Source organism: Marmota monax, unplaced genomic scaffold (genome assembly GCF_021218885.2).
Source record: "Marmota monax isolate L192 unplaced genomic scaffold, Marmota_monax_Labrador192_F-V1.1 WCK01_AAM20220418_F8-fsc00157, whole genome shotgun sequence".
Lineage (NCBI taxonomy): Eukaryota > Metazoa > Chordata > Mammalia > Rodentia > Sciuridae > Marmota > Marmota monax.
This window is the reverse complement of record NW_026694573.1, coordinates 1,864,912-1,889,312: the sequence shown is the minus strand read 5'-3', so window position 1 is coordinate 1,889,312 and position 24,401 is coordinate 1,864,912. Positions and strand designations below refer to the sequence as shown.

Genomic DNA, 24,401 nt, shown 5'->3' with positions numbered 1-24,401 from the left:
CTTTGTGGAAAGTGTTCCTGGGTTGGAGGATTTTGCTTTGAAATTATATTTCTCCATTACTTTTGATGGGGTGATCAAAGAAGGCCTAAGAAGTTACCCATCAAATTAGATCTAAAAAAGGAAGCAGCCAGAACAACCAGGAAAGAGTGTTTGCACTGGGAAAAAAAGCAGGGTCGCCCAGAAATTCAGGTACAGGCAAAAATATAGTCCCCAAAGGCTCTGTAGGCCACAATGGTACCTGGATTGTACTCCAATAGCAATGGGAGGCCAAAACCAATGGGGCACATAGAGGCCTTAAGACTCCTGAATTTAAAACTGAGGTTTAGGCTGGGCACAGTGGCGCATACCCATAATCCCAGTGGCTTGAGAGGATGATAGGAGAATCTCGAGTTCAAAGCCAGCCTCAGCGAGACCCTGTCTCTAAATAAAATACAAAACAGGGCTGGGGATGTGGCTCAGTGGTTGAGTACCCCAAGTTCAAACCCTGGTACAAAAAAAACCCTGAAGTTTAGAAAAATCTCTCTGGTTGCTTCATAGAGAATGTATTTTGAGGACAGGAATAAAAGCAGAGAGACGAGTTAGAAGACTCTAAAGCAGTCCAGGCAAAGTCAGTGGTGACCTGAACAAGCAAAGATGGAAACAGATCAGTTTTCAGCAGATGTTTTGAAGGATTTGATGATGGAATGTGTAAGTGAAAGAAATATTTTCTTATTTTTTGCAGTACTGAGAATTGAACCCAGGACCTCACCCATGCTAGGCAAGTGCTCTACCATCAAGCTACATCCCCAGTCATTCTTTTACTTTATTTTGAGACAGCGTGTTGCTAAACTGCCCAGGTTAGCCTTAAACTTGCAATCCTTTTGACTGAGCCTCCCAAGTAGCTGAGATAAAAGGCATACACACTGTATCAGGCTCCAAAAGATTATGTCAGTTGCCTCTTTGCCACACTGAAAGATACCCAAAGATACAAATCCTCCTGCCTCAGCCTCCTGAGTCATTGGAGTAAGATCTATGAATATTCCATACAAAGAACAGTTAAAGGACTTTAGCCTGGATACACTAAGGTTAAATATAAATATAACTGCTATCCTGAGCTATATAAAGGGCCCCAATAACATCAATAGTATCAGCTACTCCAGTACAAAGGCTATACAGTTCTTAGTGCATTTATCTGTTTCCCTACTCAGCTCCTTGAAGACAATAATCATTTCTGACCATCTTTGGATACCCATTTGCTATACACCATGGATATGGATGAATGTACAGGCAATAGAAACACTCACTCTCCCTAGGGCTGTAGGCCTTGCCATTATTCTTAGGGTATGCCCAGACTTAAGAACACTGCAGGAGGTTCTCTTCCCCAAAACTTCTCTATGAGAAGGCTGCCACCAGCCCCTCCTGGTACTTGCCAGAAGACCAAAGTCTAACTCTCAGGCCTGCTTCTTTATATATAGCATAAGGATAAATTTCCACTCACAGAGCAGGTACTCTAGGTTGTGATAGGATTGACTTTTGTTTGCTTGTTCTCTTTGTTGTTTTTGCTTTGGGGTACTGGGGATTTGAACTCAGGGGCACTCTACCACATTCCCAAATCTTTTTATCTTTTGAGATATGTCTTGCTAAATGGCCCAAGCTGATCTTCAATATGCAATCCTCCTGCCTCAGCCTCCTGAGTCATTGGGATTACAAGCAGGTGCCACCCCACTCGGTCATTCTTTTTTTTTTTTTTTTTACATATTATACTCTTATCTGGAAACTAATACCTGAAATGGGCACAGACCTCAGCTCTAATAATACCCCAGGATAAGAGTTTGGAATCATCAGCATGTCCAAACTTTACTACCTATTTAGGTGTCACCCCACCCGGACAGAAATCTGAAATCTGCAAAATTTTTAACACCCCCTGTCTCCTCTGTATTGCCAGGGTACACCACCTCTACTTCAAATATCCAGAGAAAGCTGGGTGCAGTGGTGCATGATTGTAATCCCATCTACTTGGGAAGCTGAGGCAAGAGGATCACAAGTTTGAGGCCAGCCTGGGCAACTCAGTAAGACCCTGCCTCAAAATTTTAAAAAAGCTGCTGGGTGCACTGGCTCATGCCTATAATCTCAGCAGCACAGAAGGATCACAAGTTCAAAGCCAGCCTCAGCAAAAGCAAGGCTCTAAGCAACTCAGTGAGACCCTGTCTCTAAATAAAATACAAAATAGGGCTGGGAATGTGGCTCAGTGGTCAAGTAACCCTAAGTTCAATCCCGGGGAACCAAAAATAAATATGGGCTACAGTTTAGTGGGAGGTTGCTCACCTAGCATATTGAGGCCCTAGGATCAATCCCAAGCACCAGAAAGCAAATAAGCAAACAAAAAATAAATACCCAAAGGGACTCTGGATTACTCTGACTTGACACCTTCCAACTCTGCTCAAATATTTAAATAGTGCTAGGGTCATAGCTCAGTGGTAGAACACTTGCCTAGCATGTGTGAGGCACTGAGTTCGATTCTTAGCACAGCATATAAATAAACAAATAATGTAAAGGTCCATTGACAATATAAAAAAAAATTTTTTTGGTACTGGGGAGTGAATCCAGGAGTGCTCAACTACTGAGCCACATCCCCAGCCCTTTTTTGTATTTTATTTAGAGACAGAGTCTCACTGAGTTACTTAGGGCCTTGTAAGTTTCTGAGGCTGGCTTTGAACTCATGATCCTCCTGCCTTAGCCTCCTGAGTCTCTAGAATTACATGCGTGTGCCACCACGCCCGCCTGACAACTAAAAAAAAAATTTTTAAATATATTTAAATAGGGCTGGGGTTATGGCTCAGTGGTAGAGCACTCGCTCGCATGTTTGAGGCCCTGATCCTCAGCATCATATAAACATAAATATAAACAAAAATAAATAAATAAGTATAAAATAAAAATAAATAAGTATATTGTGTCCAACTACAACTAAAAAATAAATATTAAAAATATATTTAAATAGAAGCTGCACACAGTGACACATGCCTATAATGCCAGTTACTTAGGATTTCTTTTACCTTCATCACAATTTCACAGTTGGATTTGTTCTTATTATAGTTCTTAGCAACCACAACATATAATTTTTTTTCTTTCTTTATTAAGTCAAGAACTTACATCTTTTTACTTAAAGGAAGCACTTTACAACTTCTCTTTGACATATCCAAATTGCCAACATCAGGCAATTTTTACTCTTTACTTCAGAGCCATTATTATTTGGGGGAAGAGTACCAGGGATTGAACCCAGGGGGCACTCAACCACTGAGCCACATCCCCAGCCCTATTTTGTATTTTATTTAGAGATAGGGTCTCACTGAGTTGCTCAGCACCTTGCTTTTGCTGAGGCTGTCTGTGAACTCACAATCCTTCTGCCTCAGCCTCTGGAGCTGCTGGTATTACAGGTGCACCATGCCCAGCAGGGCCATTAGTAAGTAAACTAAGAAGTACCTGAACACAAAGCACTATAATACCATAATAGTTGATCTGAGAGCCAAGATGGCTACTAAATGACTAATACTTAGGTATTAGGATACACAGAACAAAGGGATGCCTCACATTCCAGGCATGACAGAGCAGAAGTATGAGATTTCATCATACTACTCAGAATGCTGCAGAATTTAAAACATAAATTGCTTATTTCTGGACTTTTCCATTTAATGTTTTTAGATCCCAGTTAACTGTTGAGTAACTGAAACCACATCCCCAAAAACCATGGATAAGGGGGCAGAGGGACTGCTGTATCATGCAGGGTACTAGCATGCAGTTGGCATTGAACAAAAATCTGCTTCATCACTGAATGGAGGGATAGATAGAAGAATATTCAAATGAAGTGATTTGTAAAACCTAGTCATTCTCTCTTAAGTGTTATAATCTAGCAGGAGTTAAAAAACTAATATAAATGACACAACAACTAGCATATAACAGAAGTCAGAAACCAAAGGATTAAAAGCCTGGCGTAAGGTCCAGTTTTTTTTTTTTAACCATATCTTTTTTTATAACTTTATTTTAATTATTTATATTTTATGTAGTGCTGAGGATCAAACCCATTGCCTCACAAGTGCTGGCAAGCACTCTATCACTGATCCACAGCCCAGCCCCAAGGTCACAATTTTGATGCAAATGAACTCAAGAAATTGGAGTTCCTATTAGAAAACCATCTGAAGATTTGAACCTGGACCTTAAGGAAGTCATATATATCAAGATAAGGGAGTTCTGGTGGGTGCCATTCACAAATAAAAACACTAACACTTGTTTGTGTGAATGTGTGTATTGATGTGGAATGAACCCAGGGCCTACCACATACCAAGCAAGCACTCTACCAATGGGCTACTTTACAGCCCTTTTTAAATTTTATTTTCAGACAGTTCTGGATAAATTGCCCAGGCTGGCCTTAAACTTGCAATCCTCCTGCCTCAGCCTCCTGAACAGCTGGGATTACAGGTGTAGGTCATTATGCCCAACTCAGGTAACACTTATGGCACTTCTATCATATGCTACCTGCTGGTCTGTATTAATTTAATCCTTACAACGACTCATTAAGTAGATATTGTTCAACATCCCATTCCACGAATAAAAAAACATATGGAATAAAACTTTAATACTATAATCTTTTAAAATGAAAATATATATATCAATCATTAAATGATTTTTCAAATTTTTACAACTAGCAAGTTGCTTGTTTTTAGGGGGTTATGAATTATTATAACACATCATCAAGCTCAAAATCTGCCAGAGATAAACAGGATTATTTCCATTTACATAAAGGATCCTGGGGGCTCTACCTGTCACTTTGAGGAGGTCAGTAAACCAATGGGGGGAGGTAACAGATATACTAAGACTTTGATAAGAACTTGAGACAATGACAATACCTTAACCCTAGACAGACATCTCAATTATGTGAGTTTTGATTATAAAGGTAAGGAAATGCGGGCTGGGGATGTGGCTCAAGCGGTAGCGCGCTCGCCTGGCATGCGTTCAGCCCGGGTTCGATCCTCAGCACCACATACAAACAAAGATGTTATGTCCGCCAAGAACTAAAATAAATAAATAAATATTTTTTTTAAAAAAAGGTAAGGAATGCTAAACCAAGGAGAAAATGATACCCTCATAAGTCTGGATAACTAAGCAGAAAACTGCAGATGAGAATCAACCATACAGTGGGTCTAGGTAAGATATGTAGGTCAAAATAAAGCCACAATAATAGCATTACAAAAGCTGGCTAATCCAACAGTTTTTTTGTTTTTTTTTTTTTTTTTTTTTAAAGAGTACAACTTTTGTTATCCGAAACCTCTGGGAAGAGCCTTTCTGGAGAAACAAAATTCCCTGAGAGCCAAGCTATTTTAGAGCCAAGTATTAGTGGTAGGTTTTTCTGTTAAAAACATTTTTAATTGTCTTTCTCAAATGTACTATTCCCTTAAAAAACACTGAACTTAAGTTGACATTTTCTAAATGACCCAGAACCATCCCAATAGACAAAGATGACTGTCACATGAAGGACATTGAGCTACTGCGGTTAAGTGGAGTAGTATCTTTCTACAAGCAGTCTTGCATAAGAATTTCACTTAAAATGGTCTTTTGATCACCTACAGATGGATGAGTGACCTTCTGAACAACTGACATGGTTTTCTATGATATTCTACACAGGCAGCATTACACCTTTAATCTAAAGCTGGAGAAATGAATGAATAGAACCCTCCATTTTGGGGGGCTGGGGATATAGTTCAGTTGGTAGAGTGCTTGCCTTACATGTATAAGGTGCTGGGTTCAATCCCCATGCACCACAAAAAAAAAAAAAAAAAAAAGAAAGAAAGAAAAAAATTAGAAGCCCCTATTTTTGAGCCCTGCTCAAATGTCTGATGGGGAATAGCACAGACACTTGTATACATATCTGATTCCTGCTACCTCTGAATGGACAATATTCTAGTAATTAGGGAAGTCAGGAGTGACTTTCTACCCAGTTCTGCCTCTTCTTTCTTGTGCGACCCAACAAAAGTGATAAACCTATACGAACATTTCTACTTGTTTTTTTTCTTCTATAAAATGTGGACAAATGCCAAGTATATAGACAGAAATCTATGCAAGCTTGCTTGCATCTTAAAGCTATGCAAAATTAGCAAGTCATCTTCCCTGAGCCTCACTTTTCTTATGTATAAAAGGATGACAAGATGGAATATTTTTGCAAAGTCTCTTCCAAGAATAAAATCCTGTGATCCTGGGGCTGGGCTCATTAACTCAGTGGTAGAGTGCCTGATGTCAGGCACAGGGTTTAATCCTCTGCACTGCATAAAAATAAATAAAATAAAGGTACTGTGTATATCTACAACTAAAAAAAAAAAAAAAAGTTGTTTTTTTTTTTTTTTTTTAATCATGTGATCCAAGAACTTTCATCTGGAGCAATGAGGGAATAACAGGATCTAGATTTATCTTCCTAGGAAAATGGGCAAATATATAAAAACAATGGCTCAGTGCACTGGTTAAGTAGCATAGGACTGTAATATTTGTAAAAGGGGAAATAAAGTGAGCCCTATCATGGCCCTGGATTTCTGCCAGAGACATATCCAGACCACAAAGCGGGAAGGGCACCCCAAAGAAGGTGGTCTTCTTTAAGTTGGGAAGACAGAAGTAGACATATAGGAACTCAAAGGCAGCTAAAAATTCTAGAGAGAGACAAACACAAATAAAGCTCCAGAAATCTATTGTAGAGTTCCCCTGAGTCCTGATGAATACTAAAATACATCAGTATAGGGTGATAATCCATGAAGTTGAGCAAAGAACAAATGGAACTGTAAACTGAATAGCTCTCAAGAGTTCACACAGGCACAGTAGAAAGCCCTCAAAACATTCAGCAGAGATTTCAAAAGGGTCACACCTGCGCAATAGAGATAAAGTACCCTTAGCAAAAGCTATTAGACCTGCTGGAACAAAGTTTTAAAATAAGCTTCAAGGGCTGGGGGGTAGCTCAGTGATAAGAGTCCTTGCCTAGAATGCATGAGATCCTGGGCTTGATTCCCCAGCAATATTGAGGTGGGTGGGGGTGGAGTGTTGCAATAGAGACAGAAAAAATATTTGACAAATTCAACATCTCCTTCATGATCCAAATACTCAAGCCAGAAACCTGTAATCCCAGCAATTTGGGAGGCAGAGGTGGAAGGATCACATATTCAAGGCCAGCCTCAGCAACTTAGCAAGACCCTGTATTAAAATAAAAAATAAAACGGGGGCTGGGGATGTAGTTCAGCAGTAGAGCACTTGCCTAGCATGCTTGAGTTCCTTGGTTCAATTCCCAGTACTTTGGAAAAATAAAATAAAATAAATAAGGCTGAGGGGTATAATTCAGTGGTAGAATGCTCCTGGGGAAAGGACTCTGATCAAAGCTTCATGAGAGGTGGTATAGAAATAAAAGGGCAAGGGATGATGCTTCCTCTGCAGCTCTGCCAAGGACTTTCAATGTCCCAGAATTGAGGGTTGCATTGGTAATGGCACAGGGCAGGGAAAGAGAGGCAACACAGGTCACTGATTTTCTGGAGGCAGAAAAAGTGTTATAAGGCAGAGTCGGGGGGAAGATTTATAGAGGTTGCTCAGCAACATACTGAAGACAGGTGAGAACCAGGAAAGTAGAGAAAAACTAGTAGGCTATTAGAAATCAGACAGCAGGAGTCTAGAAAGCAACCCATGTCAAGATGCCAGGGAGTATTGAAAAGCCTCTTATTTATTTATTTTTTTTAGAATTTTTTTTTATATTTATTTTTTAGTTTTCGGTGGACACAACATCTTTGTTTGTATGTGGTGCTGAGGATCGAACCCGGGCTGCACGCATGCCAGGCGAGTGCGCTACTGCTTGAGCCACATCCCCAGCCCAAGCCTCTTATTTTCTTATCTACTTTTCTCCTCTCATCTTTCTCTTAAAGGGAGGACTAACTGAAGGAACTTGGTCCAAAAAGCTTCACAGAATGTCGTCTGAGGTGGGCTCCAATCCTAGAGGTGAATATCAGAAATGGTGGGGACAGTTTTAGGGACAGCCTAGCAGGAAAAGGCTCAGACATGAATCAGAGGATAGATGCCCAAGGGTCTTGGGTTTAGCCATCTGAACATGGCAGAAGTCTGATTACAAGACTCAGGATACAAATCTGAATTGTTGCTGGTAATCTGAGCAACCAAATTAGGACTGTTTCTTATTTACCCAGCCTAGCACATACCAATCAAAAGTAGGAACTCTATGTTTTCTGAATGAACAAGTGGATTAAGTAATTAAAGAGAAAAGAGTAAAAATCCACCAAATAGTGACAGGCTTGGTACCATAGCCTGGGATTAAAGTGGGTGACTAAAGTAAACATAACTGTTAAATGTAGAGAGTCAAAGTATAGAAGATGTGCCATTATGATGCCTCAAGTGCACTAAAAGCATGTTAGGGCTGCCTGTGTGACCTATGTCGGAGCTTGGATATCAGGTCTGGTCCAGCAAACTGAGACTTCCCCAAGTAAACCCTATATGGACCAAGTCCTCTCTCTCAGTCCTTTGACATCACTCTGGAAGAAAATAGAAGAAGCCAAGTATAGTGGCACACCTCTATAATTCCAGCTACTTAGGAGACTAAGACAGGAGGAACACAAGTTGGAGGCCAACTGGACATCTTAGCAAGATCCTCTCTGAAAATAAAAAAGGGTTGGGGATGTAGCTCAGAGAGTACTGCCTAGCATTTGTGAGGTCCCTATTACTGCCAAAAAATAAAAAATAAATAAATAAAAACCCACAAATGAATAAATAAAATAAAAAGGAAAGGGAAAGAGAAAAATGTAAACAAATACTCATTTCCCTTTTAAGTCTTCATCTTTACTATCCCAGAAATTCTTTTAAGAACCTCAAGAATTTTTTCCTTAAGAAAGAGGCACAGGGCTGGGGATGGGGCTCAAGCAGTAGCGTGCTCGCCTGGCATGAGTGCGGCCTGGGTTCGATCCTCAGCACCACATACAAATAAAGATGTGTCCACTGAAAAACTAAAAAATAAATAAATATTAAAAAATTCTCTCTTTCTCTCTTTCCCTCCCTCCCTCCTCCCCTCTCTGTCTCTCTCCTCTATCTTAAAAAAAAAAAAAAAAAGAAAGAAAGAAAGAGGCACAGTGGTTCACACTTGTAATCCCAGCAGCTCAGGAGACTGAAGGAGAAGGATTGTGAATTCAAAACCAGCAACTTAGTAAGGCCTTAAGCAACTCAGTGAGACCCTGTCTCTAAATAAAAAACAAAAACAGGCTAGGGATGTAGCTCAGCAGTTAAGTGCCCCTGAGTTCAATCAAAAAAATTTTTTTTTCCTTTTTTCTTAAGATTGTCAGGTACTTCTTATCAACTATTTTAAACTAGGGGAACGTAGGGGCTGGGATTGTGGGTCAGTGGTAGAGCGCTTGCCTAGCATGTGTGAGGTCCTGGGTTAGATCCTCAGCACCACATAAAAATAAATAAAATAAAAGTATTGTGCATAACTACAACTAAAAAATAAAAATAAATAAAAATTTAAAAGTAGGGAGGGGCTGGGGTTGTGGCTCAGCGGTAGAGTGCCTGCCTAGCATGTTCGAGGCGCTGGGTTGGATCCTCAGCACCACATTAAAAAAATAAATAAAATAAAGGTATTGTGTCCAACCACAATTAAAAAAAAAGTAAGGGAATGTAGTAAACAGACACATTATAGGACCAAATAGCAACAATGATCCCTAACATAATCAATCTCAAGATCCTAAGATCCTAGATGAGAATGAGAGGAATTCACAAATATTTCATGGAATCAGCCACCTACAGAAGCCTCCTTGACAAAATAAATTATCTCAGGGGTCCCCAAGAATGCCTACACAAGCCAGGCATAGTGGCGGACACCTGTAATCCCAGGGACTTGGGAGGCTGAGATAGGAGGATCACAAATTCAAAGCTAGCCTCAGTAATAGCAAAGCCGTAAGCAACTCAGCAAGACCCTGTCTCTAATACAACACAAAAAGGGACTGGGGATATGGCTCAGTGGTTAAATGCCTCTGGGTTCAATTCCGGTACCAAAAAAAGAATTCCTACATATACATAGCTGCTCTCATGGCTAAATTTTATTACAGTGCAAGTCTATTGGCAAGGGAAAAGGACACGGGTAGTATCTGGAGAAACCAATGCACAGGCTTCTTTATGTTTTCTCCATCTTATGAGGAAAACACCGACTCTGATCCTTGCTACAACAGCAAAAAAATGCCAGATAAATCCATTAAAGACTTTAGCACCCAAGGTTTTTATTAGGTCTGGTCATATAGAAATTGTCTGCCTAGCAACTATTAAAATTCCAGATTCCCAGAAGGAAAGCAGACGTTTGAAAGGTATCATATAGTGTGTACAAAGAGTCTAGGCACAGTGACCCCACCATCTTTATCAGTTAGGAAATGGAGGGAACAGTTCAAGTGCCAAGTGCCTAGAGTCTAGCCAAGAGCCAATCTTGCAAGCAGGCCCTTATAAAGAAGGCAGCCTCTGACCTGCTCTGTTAATTCTTCTGAAGTGATGGTAATTATTTCCAGTGAGGCTGAAGTGGTATTAGAAAGCTGCCAACCTCAGATAGAGTTAATTAACTGTAAAATATATTGTAATCTTGACAACTGAAGCAGTTATGACAAGATACAAAGACAATAACATTGAAATTACACAACCTTTTTTCCCCCAGTGTTGGCGACGAACTGAAGCACACACTCTACCACTGAGCTACACCCCAAGTCCTCATGTTCTTATTACTAGTGAACAGGCAGAAGGCAAGCTGAACTTAAGGTGCACTTTTCAGAGTTATTGAGTGGGACAGGGTGCTATTACTCCTGAACCATTTTCTTAAAGATCATCTAATTCCCTGAATCCTCTTTCTCCAAATCCAACAATCAAACTTCTGACAGATTTGTTGGTCCTCCTACTAGGAGGAGAACATGCTGACTAGCTGGCATGAATCTGACTTAATAAAGCAGCCCTGTGGTCCATTATGAAGTTTATCTAAGTATCTGCGTTATCATTCAATTAAGTATCCATAGGCCTGCCTTTAATTAATATCCTTTTTTTGTTTTGTTTTTTTAAATATTTATTTTTTAGTTGTAGTTGGACACAATCCTTTATTTATTTATTTATTTATTTTAATGTGGTGCTGAGGATGGAACCCAGAGCCTCACACATGCTAGGTGAGCGCTCTACCACTGAGCCATAATCCCAGCCCCTGTTTTGTTTTTTAAACTCAGGAGCACTTTATCACTGAGCTACATCTCTAACCCTTTTTTACTTTTCATTTTGAGACAGGGTCTTGCTGAGTTGCTTAGACTGGCTTTGAACTTATGATCCTCTTGCAGGAGCCTCCCAAGTTGCTGGGATTACAGATGTGCACTGCTATGCCCAGCCATTCAAGTCATCTTGTTGATCTTCACAATAGTACTATCAAGTATGGTCCTGGTTTGTTTGTTTTATTTTGTTCTGTTTTACAGGAGAAAGTGAGGAACTGACCTGCCCAGGATCACAGTAAACAAGTGATATGGGATTTAAATTCAGATAGTCCTATCACCCAAACTCATGTCCTTTTCATTCTGTTATAGACACACTTTTTTTTTTTTTTTTTTTAAGAGATGAGGTCTTGTGATGTTGCCCAGTTTGGTCCCAAATTCTGGGCTCAAGCAATTCTCCTGTCTCAACCTCCTGAGTAGCTGGTGCATGCCACCATGCCCAGCTTATACTGTCTTTAATTAGAAGTCAGTCTAGTTTCCTAGGACCTGCTCACCCTGCAGGTGAGTGATTAAATCAAGTCTGAGAACATACACATCTAGGTAACTGCCCAAGTGTCTAAAATAGCTTTTCAACTTCACCCACCCCATATCACCAAATGCAGCAGACAGGTCTACAATCACCATTACTCCTGTCAGAAAACGTCCTCTTTTCATCTGCCAGAAAGCTGAGTGGACAAACCACCCCATCTCTTCAGGGCTAACACACTGTGCTCAGTCTCACCACAAGCTTTTAGGTGAAGAGTTGATATTTGCTGTTTACCCACTCTATGCCTAGTCCTGAGGGAGAGACTTTATACTCATATAAGGAGACAGGCTTTGACAATTTAAGTAACTTGCCCAAGAAGAGGCACAGTGACAATGCAATGACCAAATTCAGGTCTGATTCCAAAATCTGCGTTCAAGTACCACCCCAAGCACATCTTTGGCTTTCACCTTTCTCCCAAGATAAGGATTCCTCTGGCATGAGTTCTTTCTCTCCTGAATCCATCCCAAGCTCAATTCTCTGCCACTGTCTCCAAACACAATCATTTACCTAGTCTAGTGCCTCCAACCCCAGACAATAATAATGCGCAATGGTTTTGCAGTTCAGAAAGCACTTTCAGAACAGTGCTTCATCTGCCCCCTTCCCCGGATTGGAAGTAAAATCACGTTTTAAGACAAAAAGATATCTCCAAGGTCACAGAATAAAAACCAGGAGAAATCGTGACCAGAGTCCCAGGTGTTAACCTCCTCACTGGTGCCCAAGGTTCAGCACCAGCACCCGCCCCAACGATGTCACAGCCCCCTCTCCGCTGGAAGCTCACCATCCTCCCACGCCTCCCCACCCGCGATGTCCTCACCAGTCGGATCCACCCCTCCCTTCTATTAGATCCCTCCCCTCGCGGAGCTCCTCAACTCAGCAGTCCCCTCTAGTCACAGGCCGTTCCCCACTTGACCGCCCTCAGACCCTCGCCCCGCCTTCCTGCTTCAGGGCACCAGGACCCTCCTCCTGTCAGCCCTCGGCCGAGACCACCTAGATTACCTTCTCCAAGGATGCTGGTCTCTGCACTGCCAAGGAACGGGCCAGTGACAGGACTGTGTTGAAGTAGAAACCCCGCGAGGCGCTGGAGCCGGAGCTGGAGCCCGAGCTGCTGCCGCTTCCCCGGGCCGCGGCCGCCGCCGCCGCCATCATCGCGCGCACCGCGGCGTAGGAGCAGGCTACCAGCACCCGGCCAGTGAGCTCCCGGGCTCACGGCGCAGGCGCAGGCGCAGGCGCAGCCGCATCCGGCTTCCCCGCCACGTGACTTCTCTGTTGCCGACGTTGGGTAGGGCGTGGCCGTGAGGGCGATCCCATTGCTGCAGGGGGAGAGGCACCGTAAAGTAGCCTCTGCCACGCGCTCTGGACGTGGCGTACCCCCTCCCAAGCCGCCTGGCGTAATGGTCGGATCCGAGGCGGGGCTGCCGGCGCTTTTCAGGCGGAAGGAGCTCGCGCGACCGCCGCCGAATCAAAGGGCGGGGCGTGGTGCTTGGCCGGTTCTGGCAGTGCTCCTCCTCTTCCCGGACCGAGACGCTCTCCGGCACCATGTCTGCTTACCCCAAAAGCTACAACCCTTTCGATGACGATGCGGAAGACGAAGACTCTCGTTCGGCCCCGTGGAGAGATGCCCGCGACCTCCCCGACGGAGCCAACGCACCCGCCGACAGGCAGCAGTACCTGCGGCAGGAGGTGTTGCGCAGGGCAGAGGCCACAGCCGCCAGCACTAGCAGGTCCCTGTCCCTTATGTACGAGTCCGAGAAGATTGGGGTTGCCTCTTCCGAGGTGAGTCTGGGACAGGACTGAGCTGAACTGGCCAGTCTTTACATTGTTAGACGTGATTGAGAAATGTTTTGTTCATGTTCTTGAGAATTCCCGATTTGTCTACCCTAGGTTCTTGTACTTAGTGATTTTACCGTTTGTAATAATATGGTAACTATGTAAAGAGACATGTATTTTGAGTTCTTGAAAGAGACCATTTACCCGGGGAATCTTCCTTAACTATAACTCCATTTAGTTGATTTTTTCCCCCCTGTGTGCTTAGTTCAAAGGTAAACTCCTGAGGCATGAGAGCAAATGGGCCTTGAGTTCTTCCCTCCATTCTTGACCATTTCTCCACCTTACTAGTAAAGATTTTAAAGATCCATGTGTGTGGACACCTCCTGAGTAAGCTGAACCCTGAATTTGGTTAAGTCTAGAGCCTTACCTTTACTTCCCAAATCCTACACAGACTGCACATGGGTTGCGACAGTCTTGCTCCAGTTCATCTTTGTCAGCTTTTTCCAGCCAAAGATTTCAGAAAGTAGGACTTCCAATGAGAATCATTCTCAATTTAGCTTTTTCAATATATTTTCTTTTCAGCCTGATAAACAGTTTTGTTTGAACAAAGAGGAAAAAAATCGAAGAGATTATGGTAGATCAACTTGGAATAATCTTAAGCATTTTGATGTTGCAAATATAATGGTTGAAACTAAAATATGGTCTTTATCCTTGGGTCTCTTCATAACTCTTCTCTGGCAGAGTTCATTCTCCCTGATCACTTAGGGTCTTAAGTGATCAAGGTATGAATATATTGATTAACTTCTCTAATATTCATCTCTATCATTTTCCTAATGTTGGTTTTCCTGGGTTATTTCCTTTACCCACTTCTCCCTTTTATGGTATCCCTCATTAATCTACCTTCCTGTCTTTCATCTCACTGAGGAGGGTTTGCTTGTGGTTTTTACATCACATATGTTTCTATGTTCCAGTCCAAATGGAAAGTCTCAATTTACATTTTGGATGATCACCAGAGGTCTTGGGGCTCTGGTTTACAGGGGGGTTGATTGGGGGGTCCCAACTTTAAATAGTTTAAATAGTTCCCAACTAAGAACTATTTAAAGAGACATTTCTGGAAACTATGAGAACGAAAAAAAATCGGAAATTAAAAATGAGGTACTGTAGTGGTCTCAAGCCTGTAATCCCGGCCACTCAGGAGGCTGAGATAGAAGGGATCACAGGTTCAAAGCCAGCCTCAGCAACAGTGAGGCCCTGTCTCTAAATAAAATACAAAATAGGGTGGGGATGTGGCTCAGTGATTGAGTGTCCCTGAGTTCATTCCCTGTACCAAAAAGAGAGAGAGAGAGAGAGAGGTTGTGGTAGAAGATAAACTTGAATTTGGTTTTGAAGACTAAGATTTGGACAAGAAGAGTGAGGATGAAGGATGTTCCCAGGGAAGAGAGGGGGAATATGTAAATGAATTGGCTTAGAAATAAGGTTCCTGAGGCCTGGGTTGTATTTCAGTGGTAGAGCACTTGCCAAGCATGTGTGAGGCACTGGGTTTGATTCTCAGCACTGCATATAAATAAATGAAGTAAAGATCCATTGACAACTAAAAAAAAAAACGATTCCCGGGCTTCTGAGGAGGGGCATGATAGACAAGATATGTGGAAAGAAGAAGCTGCTTAGAAATCCCTGGTGGTCAGAAGAAAAGATTTGTTATCATAATTCAGGAGAAGCAAAAATACAATAGGTGTGAGTTTATAATGTAAATTATGGTGACATGTGCCATGCTACCCCCAAAAGGTTCTTCTCTCTGTGCAATGGACTGTACACAGGCACTTGCACCTCTCACATAGGAGGCTTTGCCTGGGTGTTACTTGGAGAGGTGCAGTATGACTGGGCAGGTGATAGGCTTTCTCACCAGTGATTAAACATTGAATTTTTTCAGGATTGAATCAGTTCTCAATCATTAGAGGCTGAAACACCAGCACAGTGGCACATGCCTATAATCCCAGTGATTTAGGAGGCAGAGGTGGGAGGATCACAATTCGAGTCAGCCTATGCAACTTAGCAAGACCTTTCCTCAAAATAAAAAATTTAAATGAGCTAGGAGGTGTAGTTCAGTGATAGAGCACCTCTGAATTAAATCCCAATACCACACACACACACACACAAACAAATTATTAGAGGCCCTGCAAGTCAGAAATAATTAGCACCATCACCCTACCCCATATTGTATAAACTGTCTTTGAATCATTACTCTTTCATTCCCTTCATTGTTGGGATGGGAGTGGGTAATGTGAAATCTTTTGGTCACGCAGTGCTCCCAACAGACTCCAGTCCTGTGTACCCTGCTAACTTCCAAACTTAAATGGGTGCCTAACAAATACCCAGCACTGTGTAACATATTAACACTTTTTTTTTTTGTACTGGTTTGAACCCAGGGCCTCACACATGCTATGCAAGTGCTCTATCACAGAGCTACGTCCACAGCTCACTAACGTAGATTTTTATAAGAGGAGGAACTTATAAGTAATATGAAATTGGGAAGATCATAATTCAATCCCAGCTTGGCAGAAATGGGAAAATTACTTAGTAAAGTCACTTTTAACAAGGAGAACTGCACTTTCCTATTGTGAAACTTGACAAGGTTTGCTTCTCAAAAAGGCTCTAGCCATAGTCATGATGACCAAAGGACAGAGAAATAGAGTGGGGCGTGTACCACCTGACTAACAGAACTATTGGTAGGTGTGATTTCTTTGTCCTTTCCTAAGGTTAATTTTTGCAAAAAGATGTTCCAGTCATGTGGTTCAAAATTTAGCTTTTCTTTTTTTTTTTTTTTAATCTGCCATGCCTAAGGGATTGAACCTAGGGCTTCATGCATGCTAGGCAAGCACTTTACCACTAAGCTACACCCCAAGCCCTCAAAACATACAGAGGATTATGAAATTTCCTCCCATCCCCCTGCCTTAGCCTCCCTTTTCTCCTAAGTAAGATAGCTACTACCATCTGCTGATTTGGTGTCCTTATAGAAGTACTCCATATATAAAGACATAGTTTTTATTCCTTTTTTTTTTTTTAACTTAAAGTGAAGTATTCTATACTTTCTGATACATACACAGCTTAATAGAATTGAAGATCATGCCATAGCAATATATAATGAGTTGTTTGGGGAGTTTTGGGTTTTCCTTTTTTGATTTATTTTGGTTTTGCTTTTTTAATGGTTATGTTATATTCTATTGAATGGATGAGTTCTGTTTATGCAGCCTACTCCCTAATGATGGACATTGTGTTGTTTTTACTTTTTTGGTAAGCCTGGTTGAGTCCTGCTTGGACCTGTTTTTGTTTGTTTTCAATACTGGGGATTGTACCCAAGTGTGCCCCAGCACTAAGCTACACCCTTGGCCCTTTTTATTTTTATTTTTGAGACAGGGGCTTGCTAAGTTACCCAAGTGGACCTCAAACTTGCAACACTCTTGCCTAAGCATCAGGTAGCTGGATTACATGTGTTCACATGCCCCACTTGTTCATGGTTTTTGTACGTCCTTTCACCACCCTGGCAGAGGATACCCCTCTTCGCAGGACACTGCTTTTCCTCTAGAAACCTAGCATATTCCAATGAAGATTTCTGGGGCCTAGGGTCTCAGTTCAGGGTCCAAATGGCTGACTCAACAACCTCAGTGGAAAGGACTGGTGTTTAATAGTGTGCAAGCATGATATACTCAGCCATCCTGGCCAGCACAGGCCCACTCATCTCCATGTATTTACAGCATTTGACAGTCACCAAAGCCATAAATAGGTGAGAGAAATGAGAATACCCCTCCTAGACCAGGATCAGTAGTCATTGAGGTGACCCCCCCTTAGGATGTTGTTCCCATAACTTAGAGATACATTGCCACAGGGTGGTACCCTTATTTTCTGGAAAACTGGTTGTAGAGCAGCCCACTCCCAGTGAGACTCTGTACTGACCAGAGCCATCCTTCTGAAGCAGCAAGAAGTGATTCTGATGTAGCAGATTTCTTAGCAAAAGCTGATGGAGGGAGAAAGAGAGCTGTTAGGTGAAGTAATTTCTCAGTAGATTTCTAAGTGTCAGATATGGGAAAGGAGCAGTCTCTTACTCAACTTTCTACCTCCACCCATCTCAGCAAAATGCCCGCCCCCCCCCCCCCCAGAGTGTCAATCAGGGATGACTGACTTCAGTCTCCATCTTTTCCAGAAGTCAGACAGATACCATGTGGCCCAAGGCTTCCATCATAAATCACAGTGTTAACATAAACTCTCTTGTCTAGACTAAGCTCTCAAGTAAATAGAGCTGCTCTTATCAGGCAGGATATTCTAAGGATAAGGGACCAGGCAAGGGCCAGATCTTTTTTTGGAATGTGGAGGGTAGGGATAGCCCAGACTTGCTAAATTAGTTCTTTACCAACAATAAACAGGGGTTTGCTTTGGCTGACACAGCAACACCAGTGGAAAGGGACTGGTGTTTGGTAGAGCGCACAGATGCAATGAGTAGCACTTGCATTACCAGCTTTGTCCTCAATGGGTTTCATTCACTTGTTTTTTGTGGTACTGGGGGATTGAACCCACGTCCTTACTCATACTAGGCAAGCAAGCGTTCTACCACTGAGCTAAACGCCCAGCCCCCAGTGTTTTTTCTTGCAACCAAAGGCCTGGTTTTGTGTGTTTGGCTATACTGGGGATCAAACCATGGCCTTGTACATGCCAAGCAAGTGCTCTGTCATTGAACTACATCTTCAATCCTTTTTATTTTTTACTTTGAGATGAGGTTTCTCTAAGTTGCCCTGGCTGGCTTCAATTTTAGAATCCTCCTGCCCCAGCTTCCTGAATAATTAGGATTTGTAGGCATGTGCCACTGCACCGAGCCTGATTTGTGTTTCTGAATCCACTCCATTCCATGGCTGCTATAGTCAGAGACCCAGATTTGACCATGTCCTACGTGTGCTCAGGTATACCTGCCTGTGCATGTTACACGTATGTGATCCCTTGAGAGGGAAGAAACATAACACAGATAAATTTCAACTTTCTAGATTCAACTCACTGACTCTGGATTTACTTATCAGTTAATGCCTGAGTTTAATTATGAGCTCAGTATAAGAACCTTACTCCAGGAGTAACAACGCCCATCTGATGTTACAAGATGCTTTGGTTGTGAATTTCAATGGTAATCTAGTGATCACTACTGCCCTTGGAAGGCCTTAGCTTTATCCCCTTGGTGTTCCCTGATGGGTCCTGCCAAGAAGCCCCACCTACTCTCCTTCTGTTCTTACCACACAGTTCCACTTCCCTTCTTAATTCCTCCAGCTGCCCCAGGCCAGCCACTGCTTCCTCCTCTGCCCCATGCTTTTGGCTCCATCCCCACACTTTGGATTCCCTAACTTCTCAACTTTGAGTCTCTCCTCCAGCCTCATTAGGGACCATCCTTTACACACACATCCCCTCTTAAACCAGGCAGGAATCCTTGTCCCAAGGTTCACCTTGTAAGAGGAGCAGTCATGTGTATCTCGACTTTCTTTACAGTTTCCCCCATGAATTTAAGCTCAATGAACCAAAGACCCATCTGTCTTCTTTAGTTCACAGCACTGCAGTGTTGTCAACAAATTTAAACATCAGATTGAACTTCCATCTTGCTCTTTGTTATTATCATCAGGACAGATTTGGGATATTTAGTTCACCCCTGAATCACTAGCACCCTGAAAGGCAGAGAGTAGGTGCTCAATAATATCTTTTCACAAACCAGGCACAGTGGTGCCGCAGTCTGGCTGGGCACAATCAGGAGCCACTTGTCAAAAGAAACTAACTTTATTTTTAGAACCACACACGACAAACAAAATAGTCTCTCAGGAAAAACCCTCAGAGCCTCAACTGCCACCACCGGCTTTCCACAAGCCTCTCTCTCCCCCACAAGCTTCTCTCCACCTCCCACAATCCTCCTGCTCTTGAGGCCGATTGGCTGGGTCACGTGGGCGGAGCCAAAAAAGTCCCCCAATGAGCAGCTCCGTGGTCTGAAAGGGCAGGGAAACAGTCCAATGAGCATCACCGCAGAGGAGCCAATCAGCTAGATGTTGCTGGGGCCGAGGAGCCAATCAGCTAGATGTTGCTGGGGCCGCTGTGAGCCAATCATCAGCCAGCAGCTGGAAGTTTGCTGGCAGCTGGAAGTTTGCTGGGGCCCCTTTGGCTGTGGCTCTCAACATCTCCCCCTCTCTGTTTAAACAACAAGCATGTGGCTTAGGGACCGTGCCTGTTAGGCAGTCCAATTCAACATATGGTCCTTACCCGTCATCGGATGAACTGACCTCTAGGCGTCAGCCTCCTGTCTTAGGTTGGTACCACTGCAATTGGATCATACCCGTCACTGACTACCGGTCCAGCATACAGCCATACTTGTGGATAGGCCTTTGCACCTGTGGGGGGGTGAGGTTCTTTGCCTCACCTCTGTTGGCCCCCAAATTTTAGACCATCACTAGTAGAGGAGGATGCAAAATGCCATGACATTAAGCCAATTGAGGGCTCCTTTGAAAAATTGTACCACCGGTGACATCATCAGCAAAAATACCCCAACACTACCACAAGTTGCTGCACCAACAGATAGTTCACAATGCATACAGGTGAGCTCACAATGTGTCCAGGCAAGTTCTGCAAGCAGTTCAGTGATGGCTATTGTAGAAGCTGTAGATTGGTTTTATCTTTGACTTCACCAGCACTGGGATGAAGATAGGAATTCTGGCAATAATGGCTAAAGAAAAAATTATGTAACATTCCAGAAGGCACTAAAAGAAAACAATTTTCTTAACAATTTACATTGTCTTTAAGAGAATTATTAAATATAATGAAAAGGAAAGGTGAAAGTAAACAAACAGATCTGTTAACCTTCTTTTTTGTTTACATATTAAAACAATCCTTAACAGTTGTTTACCCAATTTAAATTAAACCATATAAATCACGTGAAAAAAAAAAATATTTGGATCCATTTTATCATGAGCGCTCATCATATATGATATATGGACATACGTACATTCAAACATATAACACAAAACACAAGTGTGCACACATAATATAATACATACAACACATAACATTATAGTAAAGGCCTTATAACTTTTTACAGGTGAAATCTCCATTGCAATGTTTAAAAACTCTATAGTCAAAAAATAGAACTGATCAGCAAAACATTAACCTAGGTCTGTATGAGCTCAAAAAACAAAATAGAACTTCATGATATGGCAAAGGGCAATAATAAAATAGATATTGAAAAAAGCATCCTGGTTCTGTTGCAGATGTAAGAATAGCCAAACTGGAGTTTTGGATATCAGTTGTTATGGATTTGAGCCAAATCATCTTCTTTTTGGTCTGTAGAAATCGCTTTAGTTAATCTTTCTGGAATCCAAATCGGCTGCTGTTCTCCCTGTGGAAACACATAAACAGACCCCCGACTCCAGACAATCACTGGGTCAGGACCTTGGTTAATCTCTCTGGAATCCAAATCGGCTGCTGTTCTCCCTGTGGAAACACACAAACAGACCCCCGACTCCAGACAATTACTGGGTCAGGACCTTTCCATTGTCCTGTTAGAATATCCTTCCAAAGTACCTTGGGCTTATGTACATTTTTTGGACACATATGCCTTTCTGCAGCACTAAGTCCTGATGAATCCAAATTTAAAAAGTTTAGAGTAAAAAGGGTTATTTTAAGTTTATCTTTGGGGAATATATTCCTTTTAAAATGTCCTGTTTGTTCACAATTGTAGCATGTTCTTGGCCTGGCATCTAAAGCCTGTTTTACTGCAGCTGCCACGACTTGCTCTTGTTCATTAATGTCTCTACATAATTTAATATATGTGTTTAAATCTTCATGTTTCCATGGTCTAATGATATCTCTGCACCAACGATTCGCTTGCTCATAAGCCAGGTGTTTTAGTAATGGCATTGCTTGTTCTGTATTCCCAAAAACTCTGGTAGCTGTTTGAATAAGCCTATCTACAAATTCAGCATAAGGTTCATTAGGTCCTTGTATTACCTTAGATAATTGACCTTGTAAACCTCCATGTCCTTGTAAAGTCTTCCATGCCTTAATTGCATCTGCAGCAATTTGTGCGTATACGCCAGGATCATATGCAATTTGTTGCTGCTGATCCTCATAAGGTCCCTTTCCTAACAACATATCTAGATTTCTCTGAGGATAACCAGCTGCTGCATTTCGCCTAGCCGTCTCCTTGCAAAATTCCTCATTGGCAACCTTCCATAACAGGTATTGTCCTCCATTTAGCACAGCTTTACACATATTAGCCCAATCTGCTGGCGTCATGTTCAAGTTGTTAATGGATTCGACCAAGCTTACAGTGAAGGGTGCTTGAGGACCATAGGTTGTTACAGCCTCTTTTAGCTGCTTCACTGTTTTGAAATTTAAAACTTGGTAAAATCGCTGCCCTCCTGCCTCAAATACAGGGCATGTTAATTGCTGGGGCCCCTTTGGCTGTGGCTCTCAACACAGTGGTGCATGTCTGTAATACCAGCAGTCAGAAGGCTGAGGTGGGAGATTCACCTAAGATTGGGAATTAAAGACAGCCTGAGCAACATAGCAAGACTCCATCTCAAAAATAGTGCTGATAATAAAAATTGCAGGCAGAAATCTCACATTCCTCTTCCTAAGAATGTCTTGAAAGAATACCTTGCCTGCAAGGATCCCCTGATCACTTCAGGTCCTCAGAGTGACCTTGAACATACTGGTCTGGGCAGGTTTCACCTCACTTTTGGCAGTCTGTGCACTTGCACTTTCAAGGACTTTATCTGCCTGTCTTCTGCTTCCCCCTGCTCTCTCAGAGATCACTGTCTTTCACAAAAAGCCGCAGCCAAAGAGGAATTGAAAACCCTTTCTCTTGGGCTGGGGTTGTGGCTCAGTGGTAGAGCACTTGCCTTGCACGTGCGAGGCCCTGAGTTGGAGCCTCAGCACCACATAAAAATAAATAAAATGAAGGTATTGTTTCCAACTACAACTGAAAAATAAATATTAAAAAAAAAGAAGAAAAGAAAAAAACCCTCTCTGTGTTGTATGTTGGCATTGTACCACCAGCCCAATTAGATCCTTTCTCTGACCACTTTTTTTTTCCAGTTTAAATTTAGAAAACTTTTGGGGCTGAAGGGAGTAGGGGAGGAATCAGCTGTAATGTAATCACCTGACAAGTGAGCACTTTCTGAGTTGGACCTTAACATAGATGGTATTTTCCAGACCTCACTCCCCTCACATCCACCCTGCTCTCTTTGGCATTCTGATTCTCTCAGAGACAGAAGCTGTGACATGGCCACAGTTCTGGGGGAAGATTTAAAGTATTAAGCCATGCAAGTATCCTTGGGATCTGAAGCATTTGAGGCCTGTCTTCAAAATGGCAGGGGTTCAGGGGCCTGACCAGCCCATCTTTATAGACCAACAGTGCTCCCGTGCTCTTTGCTCTCACAAGCCCTTCTTCCTTGTTGGTTGGAACTAGGTCACAGGCATGTTGAGTTTAGTCATTTTCCCTGCCTTCTGGGGGAGGATTTTAGCAAAAGCCCCTCTACCTCTTCTGGTCTTATAACCTCTAGTAAACTCCAAGTTCCAGCACCCAGAAACTTTTTGAGAGACCAAAGCAACACTCTCTCCATTGGCCCCTAGCCTCACATGCAGGACAAGCCGCCCCTACATATTTCTCTGTGCTTCCATCATAATATCTACGTAAGATATCTTGTTTCCTCACCAGGTCAGCAGAGAGACCTGAGAATCAGAGAGACTATGTCATTTACAAGCAGAAGAAATTGAGATCTCATTATAAATTGGGGAAGGTTTTGTCACCTACTTTTTTTTTTTTTGGTACTCAGAATTGAACCAAGGTATGCTTAACCACTGAGCCACATCCCAGTTCTTTTTATTTTTTATTTTAAGACAAGGTCTTACTCATTTGTTTAGGGCCTTGATAAATTGCTAAGCAATTTAGCTTTGAACTTGAAATCCTCCTGCCTCAGCCTCCCAAGTTGCTGAGATTACAGGTGTGTGCCACTGCACGCAGCTATCAACTACTTTTTACCCTTGCAACTCTCTAAATGGAGATGGGGAGTCTGAGGCAGGAAGGTGAGTGAGATTCGCCACAATTGGAGGAGGTCACTGTAAAGAAACCAGGAACTTCCTTTCCAGTATGACAGCAGAGCATTGCCCACCCTTTAACTGCCAACTCTGAGCATCTATAGCAGCTTCAAATTCATCTGTTCTCTGCATCCTACAAAATAAGTGGCTATTGAACTATTAGAAATATATCATCTCATGGGCTAGAATGCAGCGCAGTAGTAGAGCACTTGTCTAGCATGCACAAGGCCCTGGATTGAATATATATACACAAACATAATAGATAAATAAAGATATAAATTAAGGGGCTGGGGATGTGGCTCAAGTGGTAGTGCACTCGCCTGGCATGCGTGCGGCCCGGGTTTGATCCTCAGCACCACATACAAACAAAGATGTTGTGTCCGCCGAAAACTAAAAAATAAATATTAAAAATTTTTAAAAAAGATATAAATTAAAAACTCAATATTGGGCTGGGGCTGAAGCTCAGTGGTAGAACGCCTGCCTCATGTGTTTGAGGCACAGGGTTCAATCCTCAGCACCACATAGAAACAAATAAATAAAGATATTGTGTCCGTCTACAACTAAAAAAAATTTTTTTAAACTGAATATTAATGCATGGGCTGGGCATGGTGGCACATGCCTTGTAATCACAGTGGTTTGGGAGACTGAGACAGAAGGATCATAAAGTTCAAATCCAGCCTCAGCAACTTAGTGAGGCCCTAAGCAACTTAGTGAGACCC

The 24,401-nt window shown here is 42.3% G+C and overlaps 2 protein-coding genes across 4 annotated transcripts in view; one reads left to right on the top strand and one right to left on the bottom strand.

The window, feature by feature from the left end:
* The window catches only part of Pi4ka (phosphatidylinositol 4-kinase alpha), a 128,125-nt gene extending 115,118 nt beyond the window's left edge, over positions 1-13,007 (bottom strand). Inside the window, exon 1 of one of the 2 annotated variants that reach the window (XM_058571762.1) lies at positions 12,802-13,007. In XM_058571762.1, the coding sequence (XP_058427745.1) occupies positions 12,802-12,951 (150 nt within the window). In that variant the 5' untranslated portion in view covers positions 12,952-13,007. The remainder of the gene's footprint in view (positions 1-12,801) is intronic. The other variant, XM_046421098.2, reaches the window with a different exon arrangement.
* Positions 13,008-13,228: 221 nt separating this feature from the next.
* The window catches only part of Snap29 (synaptosome associated protein 29), a 32,908-nt gene continuing 21,735 nt past the window's right edge, over positions 13,229-24,401 (top strand). The window contains exon 1 of one of the 2 annotated variants that reach the window (XM_058571766.1): positions 13,229-13,578. In XM_058571766.1, the coding sequence (XP_058427749.1) occupies positions 13,342-13,578 (237 nt within the window). In that variant the 5' untranslated portion in view covers positions 13,229-13,341. The remainder of the gene's footprint in view (positions 13,579-24,401) is intronic. The other variant, XM_046421101.2, reaches the window with a different exon arrangement.